The sequence below is a fragment of the Sander vitreus genome, chromosome 7 (assembly GCF_031162955.1).
Source record: "Sander vitreus isolate 19-12246 chromosome 7, sanVit1, whole genome shotgun sequence".
Taxonomy (NCBI): Eukaryota; Metazoa; Chordata; class Actinopteri; order Perciformes; family Percidae; genus Sander; species Sander vitreus.
This window is the reverse complement of record NC_135861.1, coordinates 32,547,864-32,571,369: the sequence shown is the minus strand read 5'-3', so window position 1 is coordinate 32,571,369 and position 23,506 is coordinate 32,547,864. Positions and strand designations below refer to the sequence as shown.

Below are 23,506 nucleotides of genomic sequence, written 5' to 3'. Positions count from 1 at the left end.
TGTGACGTGAGGTTTTGGTCCTGATGGACTTCAGCCTCCTGCCAGAGGGGAGTGTCTCAAAGAGTTTGTTGCCGGCGTGGGAGGGGTCAGCCACAATCTTTTCAGCATGCTTCAGAGTCCTGGTGGCATAAAGGTCCTGGAGCGGCGGCAGATTGCAGCCAATCACCTTCTCAGCTGACCGAATTACACGCTGCAGTCTGCCCTTGTCCTTGGCTGTGCTAGCAGCGTACCAGATGGTGATGGAGGATGTGAGGATGGACTCAATAATGGCTGTGTAGAAGTGAACCATCATTGTCTTTGGCAGGTTGAATTTCTTCAGCTGCCACAGGAAGTACATCCTCTGTTGTGCTTTCTTGATGAGGGAGCTGATGTTCATCTCCCACTTGAGGTCCTGGGAGATGATAGTTCCCAGGAAGCGGAAAGACTCCACAATTAATTGTGGAGTCACAGAGGGTGATGGGGGCAGGTGGGGCTGAATTCTTCCTGAAGTCCACAACCATCTCCACTGTCTTTAGAGCATTGAGCTCTAGATTGTTTTGCTTGCACCACTTCACCAGGTGGTCAGCCTCCCACCTGTAGGCGGACTCGTCAACATCAGAGATGAGTCCGATGCGGGAGGTGTCGTCCGCGAACTTCAGAAGCTTGACAGACTGGTGACTGGAAGTGCAGCTGTTGGTGTACAGGGAGAAGAGCAGAGGAGAAAGAACACAGCCCTGAGGGGATCCGGTGCTCATGGTCTGTGAGTCGGAGATGTCTTTCCCCAGCTTCACATGCTGCTTCCTGTCAGACATGAAGTCAGTGATCCACCTGCAGGTGGAGTCAGGCACACCAAGCTGGGAGAGTTTCTCCTGAAGCAGAGCTGGGATGATGGTGTTTAAAGGCAGAGCTGAAGTCCACAAACAGGATCCTGGCGTAGGTTCCTGTGGAGTCCAGGTGCCGGAGGATGTAGTGTAGGGCCAGGTTGACTGCATCGTCTATAGACTTATTGGCTCTGTAGGCAAACTGCAGGGGGTCCAGGATGGGGTCAGTGATGGCTTTGAGGTGAGAAAGCACAAGGCGCTCAAAGGACTTCATAACCACAGAGGTCAGGGCGATGGGTCTGAAGTCATTAAGTCCTGATGTCCTTGGCTTCTTGGGAACAGGGATGATTGTTGAGGACATGAATCAGGCTGGCACGTGGCATGTCTCCAGTGAGGTGTTGAAAATGTCTGTGAACACTGGAGACAGCTGGTCAGCACAGTGCTTCAAGCTGGATGGGGAGACAGCATCCGGTCCAGCAGCTTTCCTGGAGTTCTGTCTCCTGAACGTCTTCCTCATTGATGGAGAGAGTCGTCACTGTGGTGGGTGGGGAGGTGGAGGGGGGGATCTTTAAGGTGGGGGGAGGTGGAGGTGATGCACTGTAGCTGGAGCTGTTGGGAGGTGTCGCGGGGGATGGTATCAGGGAAGACCCTTTGTTGGGAGGTGTTGAGGGGGATGGTTACAGGACTGACCCCTTGTCCATCAAAGCGACAGTAGAACTCGTTAAGGTCGTTGGCTAGGCGTCGGTCGTTGGTGGAGTGGGAGACTTTGGGCTTGAAGCTGGTGATCTGTTTGAGCCCTCTCCAGACAGAAGCAGAGTCGTTCGCTGAGAACTGGTTTTGGAGTTTCTTAGAGTACCGTTGTTTAGCCTCTTTCACCGCCTTGATAAACTTGTACTTTGCTTCTTTAAGTCTGTCTTTGTCCCCACTCCTGAACGCCTCTGCCTTATCCAACCTTAACCTTCTGAGTTTGGCTGTGAACCAGGGTTTGTCATTGTTGAAACTCACCCTGGTGCATGATGGAACACAGCAGTCCTCACAGAAGCTGATGTATGACGTCACAGCCTCTGTGTACTCATCATGTACTGTGAACACATCCCAGTCAGTAGAGTCCAAACATGTCTGGAGATGCTCCACAGCTACACTGGTCCACTTACTTGATGTCCTCACTACAGGTTTGCAGAGCTTAAGTTTCTGCCTGTAGGCGGGGATCAGGTGGACCATGACGTGGTCAGATAGTCCCAGTGCAGCACAGGGGACGGCGTGATAAGCATCCCTGACTGTGGTGTAACAGTGATCCAGAATGTTCACCTCTCTGGTCGGGCATTTAATATGTTGTTTATATTTAGGTAGTATATGAGTGAGGTTTCCTTTGTTAAAGTCTCCAAGTACAATAACTTTTAATAAAGGGAGTCCGGGTTGGTCCGCTCCACACACAGTATCTGTTCGGCGAGCATCTGCTGTGCGACCTGCATGTTGGCCTGCGGCGGGATGTAAACACCAACCAGAATGAATGAATGGAACTCACGGGGTGAATAAAAAGGCTTACAGTTTATGATGAAAGATTCCAGGTCAGGAGAACAATGCTGCTGGATCACTGTCACGTCATTGCCACTACCAACTGCTGTTGGTGTAGAAACAGATTCCTCCACCTTTAGTTTTGCTGTTTTTGGTGTGCGTAATGCTTGCTGGCGGAGACGCACCAGCGCACCAGCCCGTTTCCCTCTCCTCCGACGTTTTGCTGCGTGAGCAAAGGTGAGGTTTGACTAGAATCTCCAAAATTTCCAGTGTAGGGAGAAGAAAAGTAGGAAAAAAATCCTCTGGCGTTGTTCCCCTGATGTTCAAGAGCTCTTCTCTGGAGAAAGAGATCCGGGTACCATCGCAAAAACAAAGTTAAAACACAAAACAAAACAAAACAACGCGCACAGACACACCGAGTTGACCGTCTGCGGCACCATCTTAGATCTAAAAAATCTGCATTGTAACTTGGTCTGCGGCCGCTGGTCACTGATTTTTGTTTAATACTGGACCAATTTCAAAGATTGTTATTTCCATCAGTCACTTAGATACAGAAACATGGTGAAATAGGGACCAGGTTGTAAAAAAATTTGGTAACTTGCCAACAAACCATTTCTGTAAGCCTGTGGGGGTGGGTTACCTAATACTATTTAACATGATACTATCATGATACCTAGGCTACATCCACACTACTACGTATTGGTTTTAAAATGAATATCTTTTGCTACGTTTACACCTCACATCCACACTACAGTGCGATTTGGAGGGGTGAAGTTGTAACATTGTTGCATTTTTCATTTGGTTCAGTTTTGTGTCACACTGCACTTTATCAAACGCTGCAAACACTGTAAACACACGTCACGCAGTGGAAACAGTCGCTTGTTTATTGGACAGAATATCAGAGGGAAACTCGCCGACACTTCTGCTCTCAGAAATAATGAAGCAACACTTTACTACTTTACTGTACAACACTGCTTTAGTGTTACTAATATTTTAGAAGAAGGTGAAGAATGTAAGCAGCTGACAGACAGCGAGTGAAGGAAAGTAATAAACTGCTGTTCATATTGTTGTTAGAAGTTTGGTGAATATAGTATGACAGTTGTTGAAATAATTAGAAATGGCTGATACGTTTTAAATGTGTGTTGTCTTCCTGTCAACCTTGAAAAAAAACACTCATTTTTTTCAATGTTTTTGACGCCTTTTTTCCGTTTGTTTTTGCTTTTTCCAACGTTTTAAATTGTTAAATTTTTCTTCTACACATTTTCAGCGCTTTTTTCTACGTCCCATATTTTCTGATATAAAACAAAAATTGAAAACGGGTCAATGTGACCCGAAGTCAACACAAGGGTTAAATGAAGTCAGTGATGAAGGATAATATATAAAGTCCTATACACGTGTTTCTATAATGGTTCTAACGGCAGACTGGTCAGAGACCAATACATCTTTTTAGATTAGGTATTTCTTTTTGTATTCTTTGACAATAAAGGGTCATGTACAGTATATTACTATTCCATGTGCATTGTATTCAGGGTTGGGTAGTAACAGATTACATGTAATCTGGATTACATAGTCAGATTACAAAAATCAAGTAACTATAATCATTCCAGATTACAATACAAAAAGTGTAATCAGATTACAGTTACATTGTTGAGGATTACCTGATTACATTATATCATGCAAACAATGCAACTTTTTTATGATAGCCTGTTTTAATTTGACAAGCAGTTCATTCTTTGTCCACTAGATGTCACTATCATCCAACTGCCTGTATAGTTACTTAACAAGAAAAAGGTTCAAATCAAATAGAATTTTTTTTGTCAAAACTCAAGATGGAGGAGCCGTCGAAGTCGAAAGACAGACCTGTTTCAGTTGGGAAAAATGCGTTTACTAGTTGGCAATATTGCCATAACTTAAACACAGTGGAAAATAATAATTTGTATGTTGTTTGCAAGTTGTGCAAACCAAAAGTGTAAGTATTGTCAACGGCGCTAACATCTACTTCAAATCTGAAGAAACACTTGGAGGTAAGATGAACGTTAACATTACAGGAACATGCTCGGCATCGTTCAAACATTGCAAGCTATCAGGTGGTCCAATGATGATAAACTAATGGTTTCAGTTATTTTACCATAAGTATAACGTTTTTAGTTAACATTTTTAGTTAGTTCACACAGGAATGCTTTAATGAGAGCAAAAAGATTTCTTAGATGTAATGAAATAATAAAGAGTTCTAAATGAGAATTCTTTGAGCACTTCTGTGGAGGTGTCTTTTACTTAAGGTGCATATTTGTTGAGGTGATCTAAGAGTAATCCTAAAATAATCAGATTACGTTACATGTTTTGGGTAATCCAACTGATTACGTTACTGTTGACAAAATTGTGATGTAATTTGTAGTCAGTAATGGATTACATTTCAAAGTAATCTGACACAACCCTGATTGTATTTGGCATACTTAGCACACAGTGTGTGTTCTGTCCAGTAAACTGGGACTATAAGGATTGTACAATTATAAAACCTATCCTAATGTACAATCCTCCTTAGTTATAGTCTTAGTTCACTGGACCAGTAACTATATAGTGTAGACTACTGTACATTCATGAAACAACAGGGAGAGGACACATCAAATGTTTTTTTGTACAAATTATTATATTATATCATTATATTTTGCTGTTTTTACTTAAGTTATGTTGACAGTGTGCATTGAGTTTATCACTTAATTATCTTTATAGTTTCTAGATTTCAGACTCCAAATTCTTCAGTGAGAGAAGTGGCAGATAATAGCGGACCGACTGAATGCTAGTCTAAAAATTTACATTTATGAACTACTGATCTTAACTGAAACCATTGAAGGAGTCAATTGTCATTTGCACAAACAAACAGCTGTACACTTTGCCTTAAACGCTAGCAGTGGGAGTTAATGTTACTTAGGAAATGTATATTTTAGCCCATACGAGAGAGAGAGGGAGAGACAGAGTGAGAGAGAGGTATGTAGGCTACGCATCATATTCTAGCATTGTAGATAAGTGATTGTAATTGACCTTCATGGTAACTTTCCTGAGTATCTTCTGCTCGCATTTAAGGCAAAGAGTAGGCTACAACTGTTAATTTGTGTAAATGATTCAACTCCTTGAATGGTATATTTATGACAGTTTCAGTTCAGAGCAGTGGTCAGTAAATGTATATTTTTAGGCTGCTTACGCATTCAGGCGGTCCGCGATCGTCTGCCACGCTTTCTCTCGCTGTTTCATTACAGCGGCCGTGTTTCTTCTATACAAATAATGTGTTACACTTCATCAAACTTCCATAAGAAGCTGCTGCTCACTCTGTGTAAAGTATGCACAACACCTCGCTTTATCGGTTATCTTGGATTTATAAATTCTACTTTTGTGCAATACCCCTCTGGTTGGAAAACCCCCCCAAAATACCACGTTAAAAACACATTGATTTCATGTAATTCTGAGCTATTTGGTAACTTTCCAACAAACCATTTCTGTAAGCCTAGAGGGTTGCCTAACACTATTTAACATTCTGCTAACATGATACCTAGGCTACATTTATACTACTACGTTTAGTTTTTAAAATGAATATCTTTTGCTACGTTTACACCTCACGTCCACACTACTGAGGTTATTAGAGTCTGATGGCTTCCATAGTAACATGTCTGCAACCAGAACAACTTTACCTTCATTTTGACATCAAATTAATGTATGTATTTCAAAAGGTTTGAATGGGATTTAAATGTTGAAAAATGCCCAGAATGTATGAATGGTTTGTGTTATTTTAAAGTTACCATGGAATTTCTAACTGAAAGTAAAACTAAAGAGTGTGCAGTGTTTCCTCTATGTTGATATTACCACAGCGGCCCGCCATGGTTTAATTTCTGCCACCACGGTATCAGAAATAGGGCAGACGCACAACAGGATTTCCGCTATGTACACCACGCACCGCTGCTCCTTCAGCTGTTTATGAAATGTCATAAAGTCGTAATTACACGACTCTGCAGAGCTATCTGCTCTACTGAACTCAAGCGAACTGTCATCCGCTCTCTCTCCCCTTAGGGTGAGCAACTGGAACAATGACAGGACATTATTACTCGCAAAGTCATTGCAACCAAATAAACAACAGGGCGAGTACACTTAATATATCCATGGAGTACACTTGTCACTCAATTGTGACATGAACTCCACATTCACCTGTGAAATATGACAGCTACAGTTTATTGGAAAATAGCATTGTGGACACTGAATTTCCTGAATTTACTGTTTGTAAATGGTGTGCAAATGTTTTAGCTTTTAAATTGTTTCAATTCCATTCACTTGAATAGGGAAACTTGCCTGATACATGTAGAATATTTTGGAACTTATAAAAGTTATGAAGAGTACGTTTTCTTCCTTAATAACATGTCTGCAACCGGCACACATTTTCATGAATGTGTTATATTTAGAGTGAAAATTGTGAGTGAGAGCAAGTCTAGGGTTTAAAGCTACATTGTGTAAGAATTTCTCCCATCTAGCGGTGAAATTGTATATGACAACCAACTGAATATCACTTTCTAGCCACCGCCATTCCTATTACTACGGTGGCCGAACCCAAAATTAGCATTCCTTCCAGTGTATTAATAGTTTTACGTTATTTTGGTACCATTTCATTGCTAACATCAGCTATCAGGTTCCCAAACATATGCAAGCTAATGTTAGTAAAGTATCAGTGCTATCCTTATTCTGTATATTATACAAGATTAATAGTGTAAGGCAATGTTTACAGCGTAGTAGAGAAGCAACGGAGTTTGTGTTTTTAATTTATTTCTCTGAGCAGTATGAACTGAAATTAGCTCTTAGTATCTCCATCGTTTACACACAGCTGTTCTAACTGTAGCCTAGTCTGTGTTACAACTGCATGACGTAAGTCCAGGGAAATCACGACACACATAATTACGTTTGTTACAAGGTAGACAATCCTTTTTCATCATTGATTCGAGGAAAAGTATCCTAGACGTCGTTCAACCATGCTATATTTAGCCAAGCAAGTAGCAACTATAAAACTTGGATTTTACACAAATAGGCAGAATTACCTGTTGAGAAGAAAGCAGGCAACTTCGGTGTCCCTTTTTAAAATCCTTGCTCCTCATGAGCTCTTTCCATCTTGGAAAAGCCACTCCAATATTAACTCCAATATTGGTCTTGTTGCTTTGCCTGGCGCGTTGTCGTTTTAATTCTCTTTTTTAACTTCCTTGCAACTCAGTTACATGTCCTCGAGAATAGGCGCAGCAGGCTTTCAAATCTGCTAGCAGTGAGTCACAAGTAATTTTCTCCCCCTCCCTCCCTGGCATTCGTCACAGTCAGTGCCACTGACTGAAAGGCGCGAAATGCGGAGGTATGTCCCTATTTGGCTAATGTATTTTAAACATGGAGGCGCTACATGGCTGCCTTCGTTCACACGAGTCGCTCACATGTATTCTGAATGATTCTAAATGACAGATTCTACGCGTACGAGAATACTTTGATTAGTTGGTGGAAGTAATTACACATTAATGAGCACATATTTGTGAAGGAACAAAGGTTTTTTTTTTGCCAAGAATCAACTAAAAAAATTACACAATGGAGCTTTAAAGAAGGTTGTTCACTAACTCTCTATTTCTCTGTTTGTCTGTTTGTCTATAGAAACGGGGAGGAAGAGAGGGACCCAAACTTTATAGCTGAAGCCGTACAGCTGTGATCAATGTGGGGCAGCTTTCACACTACAGAGTTACCTAAAAAAACATCAACGCCTGCAGACTGGACAGAATCTACACAGCTGTGATCAATGTGGGGCAGCTTTCACACAACAGAGTCACCTAAAAAACCATCAACGCATTCACACTGGAGAGAAGCCGTACTGGTGTAAACAATGTGGGAAAACTTTTAATCAGAGTGATAGCCTTAAAAGACACCAGCGCATTCACACTGCCTCGTGAACATGTTTTCAGAGCCAAGCTGTTTCCTCCTGCATTTATGTTATTGTGGCTACGACTACATATTACGCTCCTTTCCTTTGAAGGGTTAGTCCTGTTAGAAGTGCGTCAAAATGTCTGCTATTTCAGACCTGGTGAAAATTGCAAAGTTCTGCAGTGGTCTCCGCTAGCGTCCCCTAATACACAACATGGTTTGGATGTCAAAATGTACTCAGTTCTGCCTTTCTGCTGCTTAGTATTCTGTTTCTGTTTCCTCCTGCCTGTTACGTCATTTGGGCTGCCTTGTTGAGTGCAGCGGCACTGAGAACATTGTATTTCACACAATTTAAGCTCTTTTTTTTCTAAATGAAATAGGATTAGTCCAACGAATCGTTCGGTTTGTAATGCGTAGCTAATCGAAAGCCTCCTACCGAACGGTTCAATACGAATACGTGTATCATTACACCCCTACTTATTTGTGTTAAATGAATTACGAGTTTTATTTATTTTATTTACAGTTAATGGATAACTGAACTGAAGGCTCTGTTAGCAAAAATTAGCTCTGATTAGCGGTTAGCTCCAGTCAGCTGCGGTTTGCTCAGTTATAAAGATATGGAGTGGAGGAGACTGCCACGGACAGGGGTGACAACCAGACTCTGATGATGGTCGGAAAGCTTTCACAGCAGTGTTTCTAAAGTTTAATTAGTACAGTTAATCCCACCAGCAGCATGCTACTACTAACGATAGCCTCTGAGGCTGAAGTGTAACGTTGTTGACGCTGTCATGCATGCGGCACAATACTTCACAAGGGGCTGGAGGCAGCTGTTCTGTGTGCTTTGTAAAAAATACACCGTTGTTTGGAAAAAAAATGTAATACAAATGTTATCTACCTGGGCGGTGCACCCAAGTAGAACCTATTAGGCCTGCACGATTAATCGTTATAAAATCGCGATCTCGATTCACCCTGTTCACGATCACATTTTTAATTAACTTTTTTTTTTTTGTCATGTTTATGACTTTGATTCTCATTTAATTTTACGAGCCGTAAAATCGTGATTCATATTTTTCCCCGAATCGTGCAGGCCTAGAACCTATGTATAGGAAACACTGCTTTAATATTTTGATATCACATTTGGGCTTGGGATTGGCATGGTGTCTCTATAGCGCCCGCTAATGAGTTTTAGCCTTTGACTGCTTTTGTGACATCCTTTAATATACTCACAAACTCAAATCAAAACAATGAAAACCTGTGAGCAATATTAGACTAGAGTGATTTGGTTAATTTGTGTTTAGCGCCCTGTAATGCAGATAAGGCCTTAATTTGGACACATTTGGTTCGATAATCACAAAATTTGGTACACACATTCTCCAATATACTTTCATTAGCTCCACCCAACTGGAAGTCGGCCCTTATTAATTGTATGCTCTCAAGTTGTTGTTTTGTAGTTTAACATCATATTTTCTTCCTTTGTGGATTTCTCATTTAATAAAATGTGTCCTAATGTAATACAAAGTCAGACAATCAAAAGCAAACAGCCGATTTATTTATCTGATTTGTAGTCAGTACGTCAATGATTCAATTGTTTTAAATGTTTTGGAATGTGGAACAATTAAATGCAAATAAAAGAAATAAAACAAGGCCACATACTGATTATTTGTGACTTGATTTGATGGATTTAGTCTTCCTGTTTGAAGGAATTCTTTTAAACTTTACCTAATTAAAAGGTAAAGTTTCCATCCACTAAAAGTTCGGTTGTTTCTGCCGACAGACTCAGATTATTATTCTAAGTGTCTGACAACATTACCTACAGAGATAGAGCTTTTTGTGAAAGAGTAAGATCCTTTTTGTTTAACATGAAACAGCCCCAAAATCACCATCACCAAACCCACCAGACTCCATGTAAATAATCAGTACTTTTAGCGTGTATAGAGCAAGCATACTTCTACATGTAAATGGGTGAATTAAGGGTTTATTTCAACCAAACCAGAGTGGTGATTGTTGGAAAGGTTGAAAACGAACCAAGACGGCTTTTGATCATTTTATTTTTGTCTACATGAATGAAGTGTGTTTTACTATGATAAAATTACTGTTTTATTTAAATGGTTGGGACAGTTGGGACAATAAATTAAAATGCTAAATTAATCTATATTTTTTTCATTTTGCCTTATACTTCCACATTTTTGTTATTAAAATGTACATTATTTAATACTCAAGTAAAGTACAATTACCTCGACAGTACTTGAGTAACGCTTAAAAATGTTATTTGGCTCAACTAAACTGTCTGTGTGTGTGTGTGTGCGCGCGAGTGCGTGCGTGCGAAACGTGTTTACTGTCAGATTATTGTGATGTCGAAAAATGTGATTCGATATTTCTAACATTCTTTCACATTCAAGCCAGCAATGAAGTGTACCGTCAGCCTTTTAGCATCTAGCATTCACACCGCAATTTTTTTTCTAACTTCCATATGTTCCTTTACTTGTTAATCTAACACAAATAAGATAAGATCGTTTGGCTGCCTAAACCCAATCGTCGCCGCCGCATAACGTCGCGTAATGTCTGCCGAAACGACCGGCAGGTCGCGGTGCCCTGCACCAGTTCAAAGCCCCCTATTCTCGGGTAACTCAAGTACCAACTGTCACTGATACGAGCTCTGTAGGTTACGACCCAGCTCAGAGGGTAAAGGGAAGCAACATAAAACCAGATGTTGTTGGTAGACTAAAGTTATTTATTAACATAAAAATGTAAAGCATAATTGACAGATTCACAGGTGCACAAACTACTAAGGAAAGAAAGAGCAAGTGGATGCTGGTTAAAACAAAGAAACAAATATAACAAAAGGAGGAATCTTTAAAAAGAACTAAACTACTAAACAATAAACAAAACAAAAAACAAAACCTACCCATTAAGTCCTACTTTAAATCAAAACACAAAAAGACCAGCACCCCTAAAACTAGTGTCTCAACATATGAATGTGCACCCAACATTCACACTGCATTTTTTCTGTAATCTTTAGTTTTCATATGTTCCTTTACTTATTAATTGAAAACAGATAAAACATAACATTATACCAGCTAGAGCCACGGGATATGAAGAAAATATGCAATATGCCATGAGATTTCCAGAATCCCAAGCCTCTCAAAAATGCTAAAGCATGCCAGAAAAATAATCATTCAGTAAACTATAGGTTTCTCACGCTTTCAGTGCCTGGGATGACTTATAAGTCAGACTAAAACAATTATGGGAACAAATCTGTAATAAATCATTCTCAGTACAGGAGAAACATCATCTGACCCACTAACAGGGCTATTCCTTCAAATAGGGGGAGCGTAATGTGTAGTCTTAGCCAGGATAACATACATGCTGTTCAGAAGATAAAGTTACTGCTTCAATGTGGAGAGAAGATGAGAATATAACAACACAGCTATCAGGACATGATATGAATGAGCTGGTGTTTTTTAAGGTTACCACTCTCAGAAAAAGTTTTCCCACATTGTTCACACCAGTACGGCTTCTCTCCAGTGTGAACACGTCGGTGGCTTTCTAGGCTACCACTCCTAGAAAAGGTTTTACCACAAAAATCACAGCTGTAAGGTTTATCTCCAGTGTGAATGCGTTGATGTTTTTTAAGTCGGCCACTCTCAGAAAATGTTTCCCCACATTGTTCACACCAGTACGGCTTGTCTCCAGTGTGAACATGTCGGTGGTTTTCTAGACTACTACTCTGAGAAAATGTTTTCCCACATTGATCACAGCTGTACGGCTTTTCTCCAGTGTGAATGCGTTGGTGTGTTTTTAGGGTACTCTGTAGTGTGAAAGCTGCCCCACATTGATCACAGATGTACGGCTTTTCTCCAGTGTGAATGCGTTGATGTGTTTTTAGGGTACTCTGTAGTGTGAAAGCTGCCCCACATTGATCACAGCTGTACGGCCTTTCTCCAGTGTGAATGCGTTGATGTGTTTTTAGGGTACTCTGTTGTGTGAAAGCTGCCCCACATTGATCACAACTGTACGGCTTCTCTCCAGTGTGAATGCGTTGATGGTTTTTTAGGGTACCCTGTAGAGTGAAAGCTGCCCCACATTGATCACAACTGTACGGCTTCTCTCCAGTGTGAATGCGTTGATGTCTTTTTAGGGTACTCTGTTGTGTGAAAGCTGCCGCACATTGATCACAGCTGTACGGCTTCTCTCCAGTGTGAATGCGTTGATGTCTTTTTAGGGTACTCTGTTGTGTGAAAGCTGCCCCACATTGATCACAGCTGTACAGCTTCTCTCCAATGTGAATGCGTTGATGTCTTTTTAGGGTACTCTGTCGTGTGATCGCTGCCCCACATTGATCACAGCTGTGTAGATTCTGTCCATTGTGAACTCTCTGATGAATCTTTAAATATCCAGATGTGAAGGATTTGTCACAGTGATGACAGTGGTGGCATTTGGGTCCCTCTCCTCCTCTCCGTTTCTATAGCAACAGACAAACGGAGAGAGAGAGAGAGAGTTAGTGATCAACCTTCTTTAAACCCTGGACTTGCTCTTACTCACCTAAATTTCACTCTTCATACAATCATTTATGACAAAATGAAGGAAAATGTGTGCCGGTTGCAGACATGTTATTATGGAAGCAAATGTACTCTTCATAACTTGTATAAGTTCCCGAAATATTCAAATTTTTTCAGGCAAGTCTCCCCATTCAAGTGAATGAGTACAATGTTGAACACTAAATCATTTGCACACTCTTCAGTTTTACTTTCAGTTAGAAATTTCATGACAACTTTAAAATAACATTTTTATACATGGGTATTTTTCATTCTTTAAATCCCATTCAAACCTTTTGAAATACATACATTAGTTTGATGTCAAAATAAAGGTAAAGTTGTTCTGGTTGCAGACAGAGGTGTCAAGTACAATTACTTCGTTACCTTACTTTTAAATTAAAGTTAAATTTTGGGTGTCTATACTTTACTGGAGTAATTATTTTACAGCAGACAATTTACTTATACTACTTACATTTTGCCGCAATTATCTCTACTTTCTCTTCCTTACATTTTAAAAATAGCCTTGTTACTCCTATTTCAGTTCGGCTTGTTTTCATTCTGGCTTGTCATCGTTCAAAAAACCACCAAAAAAAACAAAAACCTATCCAGATAAATCGCGCCATCTGGATAGGGTTAATTTGATTGTGGTTGGATGAGAAGTATAAACATATACCATTCCGACAACCTGTTGGTTTGTACGTGATCCATTGCACCTGCACATGACACAAATCACGTCACACTCCAGCAAGGAAATAGCAGACGTATGTAGCCTAGTACAAAGATGTCCGTGGCAGAGACTCAAAGAGAACTCCAGCGAAATGTCCCAAACAAGCAACGGCAATTTTCTTGTCCAGTTTGGTTATCTTACATCCGTTGCCCTCACAGATTCCTGCAGGTAAGCTTGGATGTACATTTACATTCCAATAAAGGCTATTGATAACATGCCTCTGAAGTTTTATGTTTGCACCATTACAATACTTATAGGCAACTAGTCATCATATCATCTGCTCCACGAAACACAAGTAAATGCTCAGTAGTACACATATGGTTCTTTAATGCATTTGCATTGTACTAAAACACGTTAATTTTCAATGGGCATAAATGCGGCTGAAACAGGTGCATCCCAAACTTTTCAACATTAACATTTTAATATAGCGTTATAGTCATTATGGCATTTAGAAAAATGTTTTTTTGTGGAGGTAGGGTAGTGCACTATAGGGCCCTGTGGCACGGCCTAGCTTTTGTCCTTAATGCCATTTTTTTCCCCTTACATTACTTTTACTTTTATACTTTAAGTAGTTTTGAAACCAGTACTTTTACTTGAGTAAAAAGCTTGAGTTGATACTTCAACTTCTACAGAAGTCTTTTTAAACCCAAGTATCTATACTTCTACCTGAGTAATGAATGTAAATACTTTTGACACCTCTGGTTTCAGACATGTTACTATGGAAGCCATCGATCTGTAGTGTGGACATGAGGTGTAAACGTAGCAAGAGATATTAATTTTAAAACCAAGACGTAGTAGTGTGGAGTTTTTTTTATGTGCAAAAATATTCATGTAAGACAGTGGTTCACGTTTATGTTGTGTTTAAACCCCCACCGCTAGATGGCTATGCTGAGACGCACCACTAGTGTCCTCGCCTAACAGTGCCTAGCAGTGCCTGACTTTTTGCTAGAAGCTAACAATGTAGCTATTTCTGAACTTTGGCCTACTTTAGCATATACAAGTTTGCTCACCAAGAACCTGTGAACCACAATCCCAAACTGGCAGTTTGATTTTCTGTGTAATGAATTGTTTACCTAAAGTAAACTTCTTTGACTTTTATGCACATCATGTCTTTTTTTAAATATTAGTTTTTCTAAAATTATACTATCCCAATATATCGCCTTACGCACAGTATCGAAATATATTGCAATATATTGAATCGTAACCCATGTATCGTGATACGTATCGTATCGCTAGATTCTTGCCAATACACAGCCCTATTGGCTACATGTGAAACATTGTGTTAAAAACTGTGACTGATGGGTAGGGTTGCGACGAGATCTTGTCCCCACGAGATCTCTCGAGATGAAATGTGTCTTGCGATATCAATACACAACACAAGTGCAGAGCAGCAGCCTTGGAATTAGCATAGAAAATCCCCCGCCTGTTCTCCAAAGACTGACTCCGAGTTTAATTTTAAAGAGCGGAAGAATAAAGCTGCATGTAAAACCCAGCGTTAGAACATTAGAGAGTACTCTCTCTCTCTCTCTCTCTCTCTCTCTCCCTCCCTCTCTCTTGGATGAGAAACGCGTCTGCAGCATGTAGTTCACTGTGGCACTGTCTTGAGCAGACTCTCTTTCTCTGTTAAAATGAATTGGGAAGCAGACAGCAAAACCAAACTTTACTTTTAATGATATGAAACAAAGAGAAATGTTCTCCCTTCGTCCTATAATGGTCATAAATCGATACTAGATTAGCCTACTTTCGTGTTTAGTGCTGCAATTAATAAAATGCAGAGGAGGAGAAAAGAGCATCTGTCTTCAGAAAAATCATCTGTTGAGTGTTTGATGGTAATTTATTTGTGCTTTAGAACGTAATCAATGTGAAACAATAATAAAATAACCTTTATTTCTCTCTGTCTACTGTACAATGACAAATTCAAGTACAAAATATTTGGTCTCAACTACTGCCAGAAAACACTTAGTTATGTTTAACCTTGGTTCTCTGAGTGAAAAGACTATCATACATATGGAATAAGTAACTGTGTAACTGTTAGTTATACAGGAGAGAAGCTTTTAGCAGTTTTTAAGGTTGTGGCAAAACCTTTCAGTGCTCGGTTGTCATTTTGTGACTTTTGATTGAATGACTATTTTTCCAGTCTCATTTCTTCATTAAAGTTATCTTTAAAAGGCTGAGGAGGAGTGACTAGGTCGAGCCATGCCAGGCTGAGGAGGAGCGACTAGGTCGAGACAGGCTGAAGTAATTTGGATAGATGCGCGTTCACGGCTTTCTTCAACAGAACAGGTCCATCACAGATTTACTGATGCTAAAATGGAGAATACGCGTTGTGCACACTTTACACAGAGTGAGCAGCAGCTTCTTATGGAAGTTTGATGAAGTGAAACACATTATTTGTAAAGAAGAAACACGGCCGCTGTAATGAAACAGCGAGAGAAAGCGTGGCAGACAATCGTGGACCGCCTGAATGCGTAAGCAGCCTAAAAATATCGTCATTGCGAAAGGCTGCGGCATATCGCAATGACTCAAAACAGATTTTTTCTGTTCGTTGAAAGAAAACATCAGTAGAAAACTGACTAAAATGTAACTGTCATTCTTTTTAGTGGTGCCATTTATAGTCAATATAATGTTAAATATGTTCAATGAAAGAACGTTGTGAATGATTTCCTTGTATTTGTTTTAAATTAAACAATTTGTTGTATTTTAGCAGAATACTGAAAGCAGCAGAACTGAGTTCACTTTAATATGTTTATCTGTTAATATCGTTATCGCGATTTTCAACAACATTATCGCATATTTTCCTCATATCGTGCAGCCCTAATGTGAACCACGGATCAATTGCAAAGTTTAACCATAATATTAGTGTGAAACTGTCGCTGTGAAATCGCTATGAGGGTTGCCATGAAAAGATACAGGCAACGCAATTTTCTGTTCATGTGAACGGTGCATGGTAAAATCCAGTGCTAACAAGGCACCGGGGCCTAAACGAGCGGTATCTACTGGACGGAACAGCAACGCAGATTTCATTGCCACTTAAAAACACCTGCGATGCTCTCTGATGCTCCGAAACAGACGTTAAAGGCAACAGAAGCATCGCTGCGTGTGACGGTAGTTAACACCACATGTATGGTCAAAAAATAGAGAGGTAATCGAAGCCCTCGCCCTGCGGCAAGTATCCAGACACTTACATTGCCACCAACCTCTGCCATCCCCGGCCCCCCCTATAGGCACATAGGGTAAAATGAAATTCTGAAAATCAAAATACACCAATATTTAACACCAATAACACTAATTTGGAATATTCAATTTCATATTTTATTCCAAAACATAAACTCTTATTGAACTACGTGTTATACACACATATGGATTTCTGACAGTGTGCAAACAGGGCATGCACCCCTCTGCTACGGTAGTTAATTCCATTCATACAGAGAATGCATTTAGCACAACCCTTTTTTTCAATTTTCTTAAAAAGGTCAGACAGTATGAATGTGTGTTTGACTGCATGGACCTTGATTGTAGTTTCAAGTTTCAGCCAAGACCATTTCCAACTGCTTTTACAGTCTCTATCCATCTGTTGCACAAGAAGTGCCTCACTTTCCTCAATTTCCCTCATTCTGCAAATTAATACAGAGTTGAATATTTTAGCAAAACTGTATCATAACGGAGTACAAATAGTTCACTCTGCCCCTTTTCACAAAATCTTGTTTATATGCTGCAATATTTCTCGGCTACTCTGGTGCTTCCACACGCATACAAACTTTGAAAAAAAACAAAACATCCATGCTGTTTTGAGTGAGATACGGGTTTCTGAAGATGTCCTGCCTTCAGTCTCCGGGTGAGCTGTTCAAAATCTGCACAGCTTTCTACGTAACTAGCCGAGACGAGGGGCCTAGGGGGCTAACTGTTAGCGTGCTAGCTCGTTGTCAATGGCAAAACACTACTACAACACACACGAATTCACCCTAATCTACAAAATAAATTGTATAGAACTACTTACATGTCCCTGTTCTGCAGGTATTCCACGCAAAGTTGGAAGTGTGCCCCCCATTTAGAAGAAGTCTCCCAGCTAATCCTGCCTTGTACAGGCCGAAGTTGGAGAAACAGCTAGCTAGCTCATGTAGTCCTTACCTAGCTACTGCACATGTGCGACTGACAATAAAGATGTTACAGAAGTTGAGAGGTCTCACTCTGTAGCTAAAACAGAGACATGAACACAGGGTGAAAAGAGGCGCTGTAGCAATGCGCAGTACAACAAAAATATGGTGTTTTTTGAAAATTAAACCATGTAAACCTATTCTAATACAATCTCAAATTACAATTATGAACCTGAAAATGAGCATAATATGGCCACTTTAAGATATGGTAAAGTGGGATTGTGTTAACAAAACGTTACTATGAGAAAATCGAGGACACGGATACGGACAAAAAAGTTATGAGAAGTAATGCTTGACGCAATGCTAGCTAACCAACAGCAAGCAAAGTCAAGGGCAATATTTCTAGATGTTAACCATAGTAAATCCATGGGCATGCACCATTTGAAAATAACGCAGTTTGTCACTCACATTTAAACGCTTCTTGTGGCATCAGTGAAAAAGCCGGGACTACAGACACATTACTGAGAGAGAGAGAGGCTCTCTGAGTCAGAGTAGTACCGGTATGTTCTGAGGTCAGCAAGCTGCTAGCCTCAAACTAGCACAAGCCCTAATCTAGCATTAAAATGTAACTCTCGCCAAAATGCAACCTATGGGTGTTTTTGTGAATGTACCCAAGTCAAACGTTCGTTTAAAAGCATAATTAGGACGGAAGCGTCACTTTTAAGATTTACCGTATTCTCGTTTTTGGCGACGACCTACTTTAGCTGTTGGTGTTTCCGGTCACTGCCATCTCGCCAGTCAAAAAGTGTCGACAACTGTCAAGAAATGCTCCGCAACAAGAAGAAACACTAGTGGGTCATGCTTGCGTGCATACTGCTGTTTTGGCATACAGTGTTCTGATTGCTTATTTCCTATTTACTTGATTGGTGGAGGCAATCCAGAATTAGTGTTGAGGAAATTATAATCAGACCCTCTCAGACCCCCCCCTTAAAAAAAAAACTCTTTGGATCTGCATGATTCACAAAAGTCACCCAAACTGACGTGAAAATAGCATGAGGCGCCGAAAGGCGCGCAGTTTGCATCCCTGAACACTAGCGGTAAACTTGGTAGCAGGTAATATCACCGTGAGAAAGTAGCTGGATTAAACACGGTTTAAATGCTGACAGCTAAATGGTGTAAAAGTGTGACTGTATTTCACTGTAGAGGATTCCAACAGCAGGACGTACAACAGTCTGCAGCTAAAGCTATGAGCTAAAAGACACAAACTAGCTCTATGGTCACTGTGTATTGGCAAAACAACACAGACGGGACTAAATGTTGCGTTTACTTGAAACGGGTAAACTTCGTGGTGCATTCAATGTTATTGTAAATTACCCTTTTCTCATCCGTTTTTGTCGTTTAACAAAAACATTTCTAGTGAAATAAGTTATTGTTGTTATTTTATCATTACATTCTTAATAAATCATTAAATTCCTCCCTTTTTTGCGCTGATCCGAAAACTTGATCCGATCTGTGACTCAAAACTGTGATCCAAACTGAACTTTGGTGATCCATTGCACCCCTACTATTTTGCATGCATGTGCATATTGCAATGTCGAGAGTCATTTAAATATAAATCCTAAAAAGACATTTGTGAAACCCTCTGTGTGCATTCATTAATATTGAGATTAGATTTCTGGGACTCTTCAGTCTGGAATAACCTCTTTCCTTCACTCACCTCCTTCTTTCTCTTGCTCCCTCGCTCCTCTGAGTCTCCCGAGGCCTCACTGACAACTGTCCTCTTGCCCTCCTTCTTTTTCTCCTCCTTCTTGTTGTTGTTTTTCTGCATGTACTTGGCGATAAGGTCGGGGCAGTCCAGGTTGTCTTGCGGCTCCCATGTGTTATCCTCACTGGAAAGGTGAGTGCAGACAGAAGAAAATCTCATCAGGCTTTGTTTTTAGGCAATACATTCTCACTCTCAAGACCAAGAACACCAAGTATTAAAATTATAGACTCATACTTACTCTGAGAACCCCTTCCATTTCAGCAGAAATTCTACTCTTCCCTTCACCACTCTGCGGTCCAAAACCTTCTCCACCACATACTCCTCCTCTTCTTCCTCCTCTGCCTTCTTGCCCTTCTTTCCTGCTACGGTCGCCAGCTTGACGTCTGCTGAGGACGCCTTTGGTAGACCCAAGGGGGAAACATGCAGAGCTAATGAAACAAGGGTTAGAATAACTAATGGGAGGTGTGAGTGAATTATAGTTTACCACATTTTACTATATTAAAATGTTCTGTTTGAATAGAGAAAATGCAAGGGCTGATGAGGTAACTAATCCATAGGACTTCAGACTGTGAAGTATCTCCTGCATTAAAACTGAAATAACTACTAAAATGTAAGCCACAAAAGTCATTAACTGGAGCTACAAGCTACATGCACAGTAGCCTCAACCAATGACAGTTCATTTACAGGAAAATCGCCAGATGTTCCTCGCCTTGTTTTGATCGTGCAACAAGGCAGGCCTGGTTGGTTCTTTCGGGGAATAATTGTAAAGACTTACAAAGAATATGTTTAACGTTACGCCATTTTATATCTAACTGGGATGTTTTGGGACCGATTGTGGCAGGATTGCTGTGGACAAAGTAATATTACACAGGGTGATACACTGGTAAGAGCTAATGACGTTTAGCTATGTATGCAGCTAATTTAAATAGCTCACTTTACCGTATTGTGTCAACAGTTAACTTGCGCAATTTGCTTGTTGGTAATAAACATTTAAACTGTTATCCATTGTATTTGATGTTGTTGGGTATCACAAAACGGTATAATACAAAAAAGTAGGTACTATTTTACAGCAGTTTGCAATGATTCTCCTTTCCCCCACAATGCATTGCATTATGTCACCTTGGGGAGACGACAGACCAAAGCCCGCACTTTGAGACCCTTGAGAGTGACGAGAGAGGGAGAGTAACGAGAGACGAGTAGATAGCGCAGATTATAAAAATGTGTGTATGCTATCTTCAGCACAAACTGATTCAGGCAGCATGCCTCAAATCCTGGATGCTGAGTGAGGCACATCACATCTGCTGGTCGCGGGGTCAGCTCCTCGACCAGCGACCAAAAAGCACACAAGCACCTGCCAAACACTTGCACGCACTCACGCACGCACACGCGCGCGCGCGCACACACACACACACACACACACACACACACACACACAGTGGTTACAATACTGTGCTGTTGTGTTCCAAGGCGGACATCACTACTATGTAACCATCACCTATACAGTCCTAAGGGAATACCTATTAAATAAGAACCTTTGTTCATCTAGAAAAGAGCCCTGAAAAAATCACCAGGCTCCATGTAAATAATCAGTAATTTGAGCGTGTATCGAGCCAGCATATTTCCATATTTTGTAAATGTGTAAATTAAGAGTTTATTTCAACCAAACCAGAGTGGTGATTGTTGGTGGAAAGACCAACCAAGACCGCTTTTGATAGTTTTATTGTGTTTCTGTCCACTTTGAATGCAGTGTGTTTTACGATGATAAAATTACTGATTATTTACATGGAGTCTGGTGGTTTTAGCGACGGCCTTTTAAAGAGCTTAGATTTAAATAGAGCTTATGAACAAATGCTTATTTACATACGTCCTATCGTCTTATCGTTGCTGAGAGAACAGATGACAGGAAGGAGAGAAAGATCAACTGAAGGTTTAATGAACAAACCTGCTCTGTGGAACCGAAGCTGAGGGTTGAAAACAGCGTCCAGTAGTTCCCGTTGTCGCTCGTTCTCAAAGTTCCTCCTCGTACTCTGCTATCGTTCTTTCAAACATCCCAAATATCTCTTAAGCAGCCACAGTTAGTAGTGCTTCACCAACGCTCTCAGCATCTGGACTTTACACATTTTCACTCTTTCTCAACACAACAGAGAGACTCTGCTAACACGTATTTCTGCTAAACCCCATCTTGTTCAAAGTGTGAAGGTAGCCGCAGTGAAGACTATAGCTTCCGGTGCAGATTAGTTGCTGAGCTTCAAAATAAAAGTCCGGACGTGTTTCAGGCTAATTTGAAGAAAAGAACAGGAAGATATGATTAACATACACGTTTGAAGACAAATATTTAAATGCATTTTCAGAGCTCTGAGAAAACAAAGAACCAAATTAAAGCTGTTCTGTTCTTTTCCCTTTTTCTTTTAAAGTGTCAAACAGAAGACCGAAGGTTTAATCTTGGAGTGTAAATGTAAGATGTCAACTGTTTTTGTTGTCCGTCTAAAGGTGAAGTTAATGTTTATGTTTATATTAGACTGATTGTTATCATATAAAATCAGGCCACTTTTCTATCTATCTATCTATCTATCTATCTATCTATCTATCTATCTATTTATCTATCTATCTATCTAAACACACAACTCTCTCAAGTTAGAGGTAGAGTTACTGTATGCATCTGCCAGACTGTTAACCTGCATACTCAGCACAAATTCTTTATGAGCTGTGCAATAATATCATTGATGGGTGATTTTGCAAATACAGGCACTTTAGGTTGTAGGTTTTTAGGCAAAATGAAACCTCTTTAAACTGATTTTTATCTATCTGAATATTTTCTTCACTCTGTCGGGAAACAACAACTAATAGTGGCTAAGACCATACTATTTGAGAATATACAGATTTTTGTTGGTTTCTCCAAATACCTGAGAAAAAATGTCAGCACCACATAATAAAATGAACTGTTTTAGTCCAGTGGCGCTACACTCCTGCTGCTCCTCTTCACCAACAATCACTTCCAGAACACCTTGAGGTAAAGCTGGAACACAGTGTGAATATTTGTACAATGTAGCATCTACAATTCCATTAAACGTGGCAAAATCCAACACTGAAAATTATTCAGCAACAATTTTAAGAAGGATTTGGATTTAAGGAAATTTAAAGATATGTTGATTTTGTTTGTCTTCAGTGACTTTACTAAATATATCTGAGTTTTTGTTAGTAGTTAACAATCTTCTGTTGTTAGTCCGAAGGAAGCGTAGCTCTAAGACGAAGCCCACGGTTCACCACAAACCTGTTGAAGTTTCTAAAGGCTGCTTTAGGCTCAACACCAGGGCCGGTTCTAGCCTGCTATATTAGGGTGGGGAGGTACAAGAAATAGGTGGGCTGAATGCTTATTAGCTAAATGCAGGGTTTTCCCTGCTATTATACGGCTTAGGAGCAGTGCCTAACTGTTTTTGCGCACCGCCTACGCATATGAACTTAAAAACAATGGGAGAGCATTTGGACAATGAGCCGACCGTTATTATCATACATCCAGGGAACGGATGTATAATAATCCACTCGTTGTCTTCGGCACACACGTGCTGCATGATAGTTCACGTACAAGGTGGCAGAAACAGTGTCACACACACAGCCACACACACACTGCACTGCGGCTTTCCTGTATGTGATTACCTGCCTAGCTTGACACATTCGCTCGCAGCTTGCGGAAGAAATAAAGGACACGCTGAAACGATTGCTGCGGCGCGCTCCGTGTCTGATCGCAGCCGGTATTGACGGACAGATTGGATAACATGGGCGCTGAAATGAAAACAGCTCCGCCTCGCACGTGCTTCGCGGCTATTCACGGCGCTTCAGCATGCTGTGTGTTTCTGGCGTTAGGCTTATGTTGTTGCTCTGATTATATGGCAATATCAAGTTCAATTGTTTCATTGATGTTTCGAAAATTGCGGATACAAAGAGTTTTAAGTCTGGAACCGAGCCAACCAGCTACAAGATAAATAGTTAGCATAACTATTAGCTATTAGCATAACACATTTGATTTGGCGCAAAAAAACATTTTGAAAACAGCGAAAAAGGCAAAAGGTACAAGAGTGATTACAGAAACTATCAGAGACTTCAGTGGTAGAAGCTCGCTCTAGACGGTCGCAGTTTCGCAGGTACGG

The 23,506-nt window shown here is 40.4% G+C and overlaps 1 protein-coding gene across 6 annotated transcripts in view; it reads right to left on the bottom strand.

Moving 5' to 3' along the window:
- Positions 1-10,950: 10,950 nt before the first annotated feature.
- Positions 10,951-23,506, bottom strand: part of LOC144521381 (uncharacterized) — a 79,971-nt gene continuing 67,415 nt past the window's right edge. For 3 of the 6 annotated variants that reach the window (XM_078255941.1, XM_078255936.1, XM_078255937.1), the window contains 3 exons: positions 19,600-19,757; positions 19,314-19,485; positions 10,951-12,702 (listed from right to left, as the gene is read on the bottom strand). In XM_078255941.1, the coding sequence (XP_078112067.1) occupies positions 11,671-12,702; positions 19,314-19,485; positions 19,600-19,757 (1,362 nt within the window). In that variant the 3' untranslated portion in view covers positions 10,951-11,670. Of the gene's footprint in view, positions 12,703-19,313; positions 19,486-19,599; positions 19,758-21,303; positions 21,798-23,506 lie in introns of those variants that run through there. The other 3 variants (XM_078255938.1, XM_078255939.1, XM_078255940.1) reach the window with 2 other exon arrangements.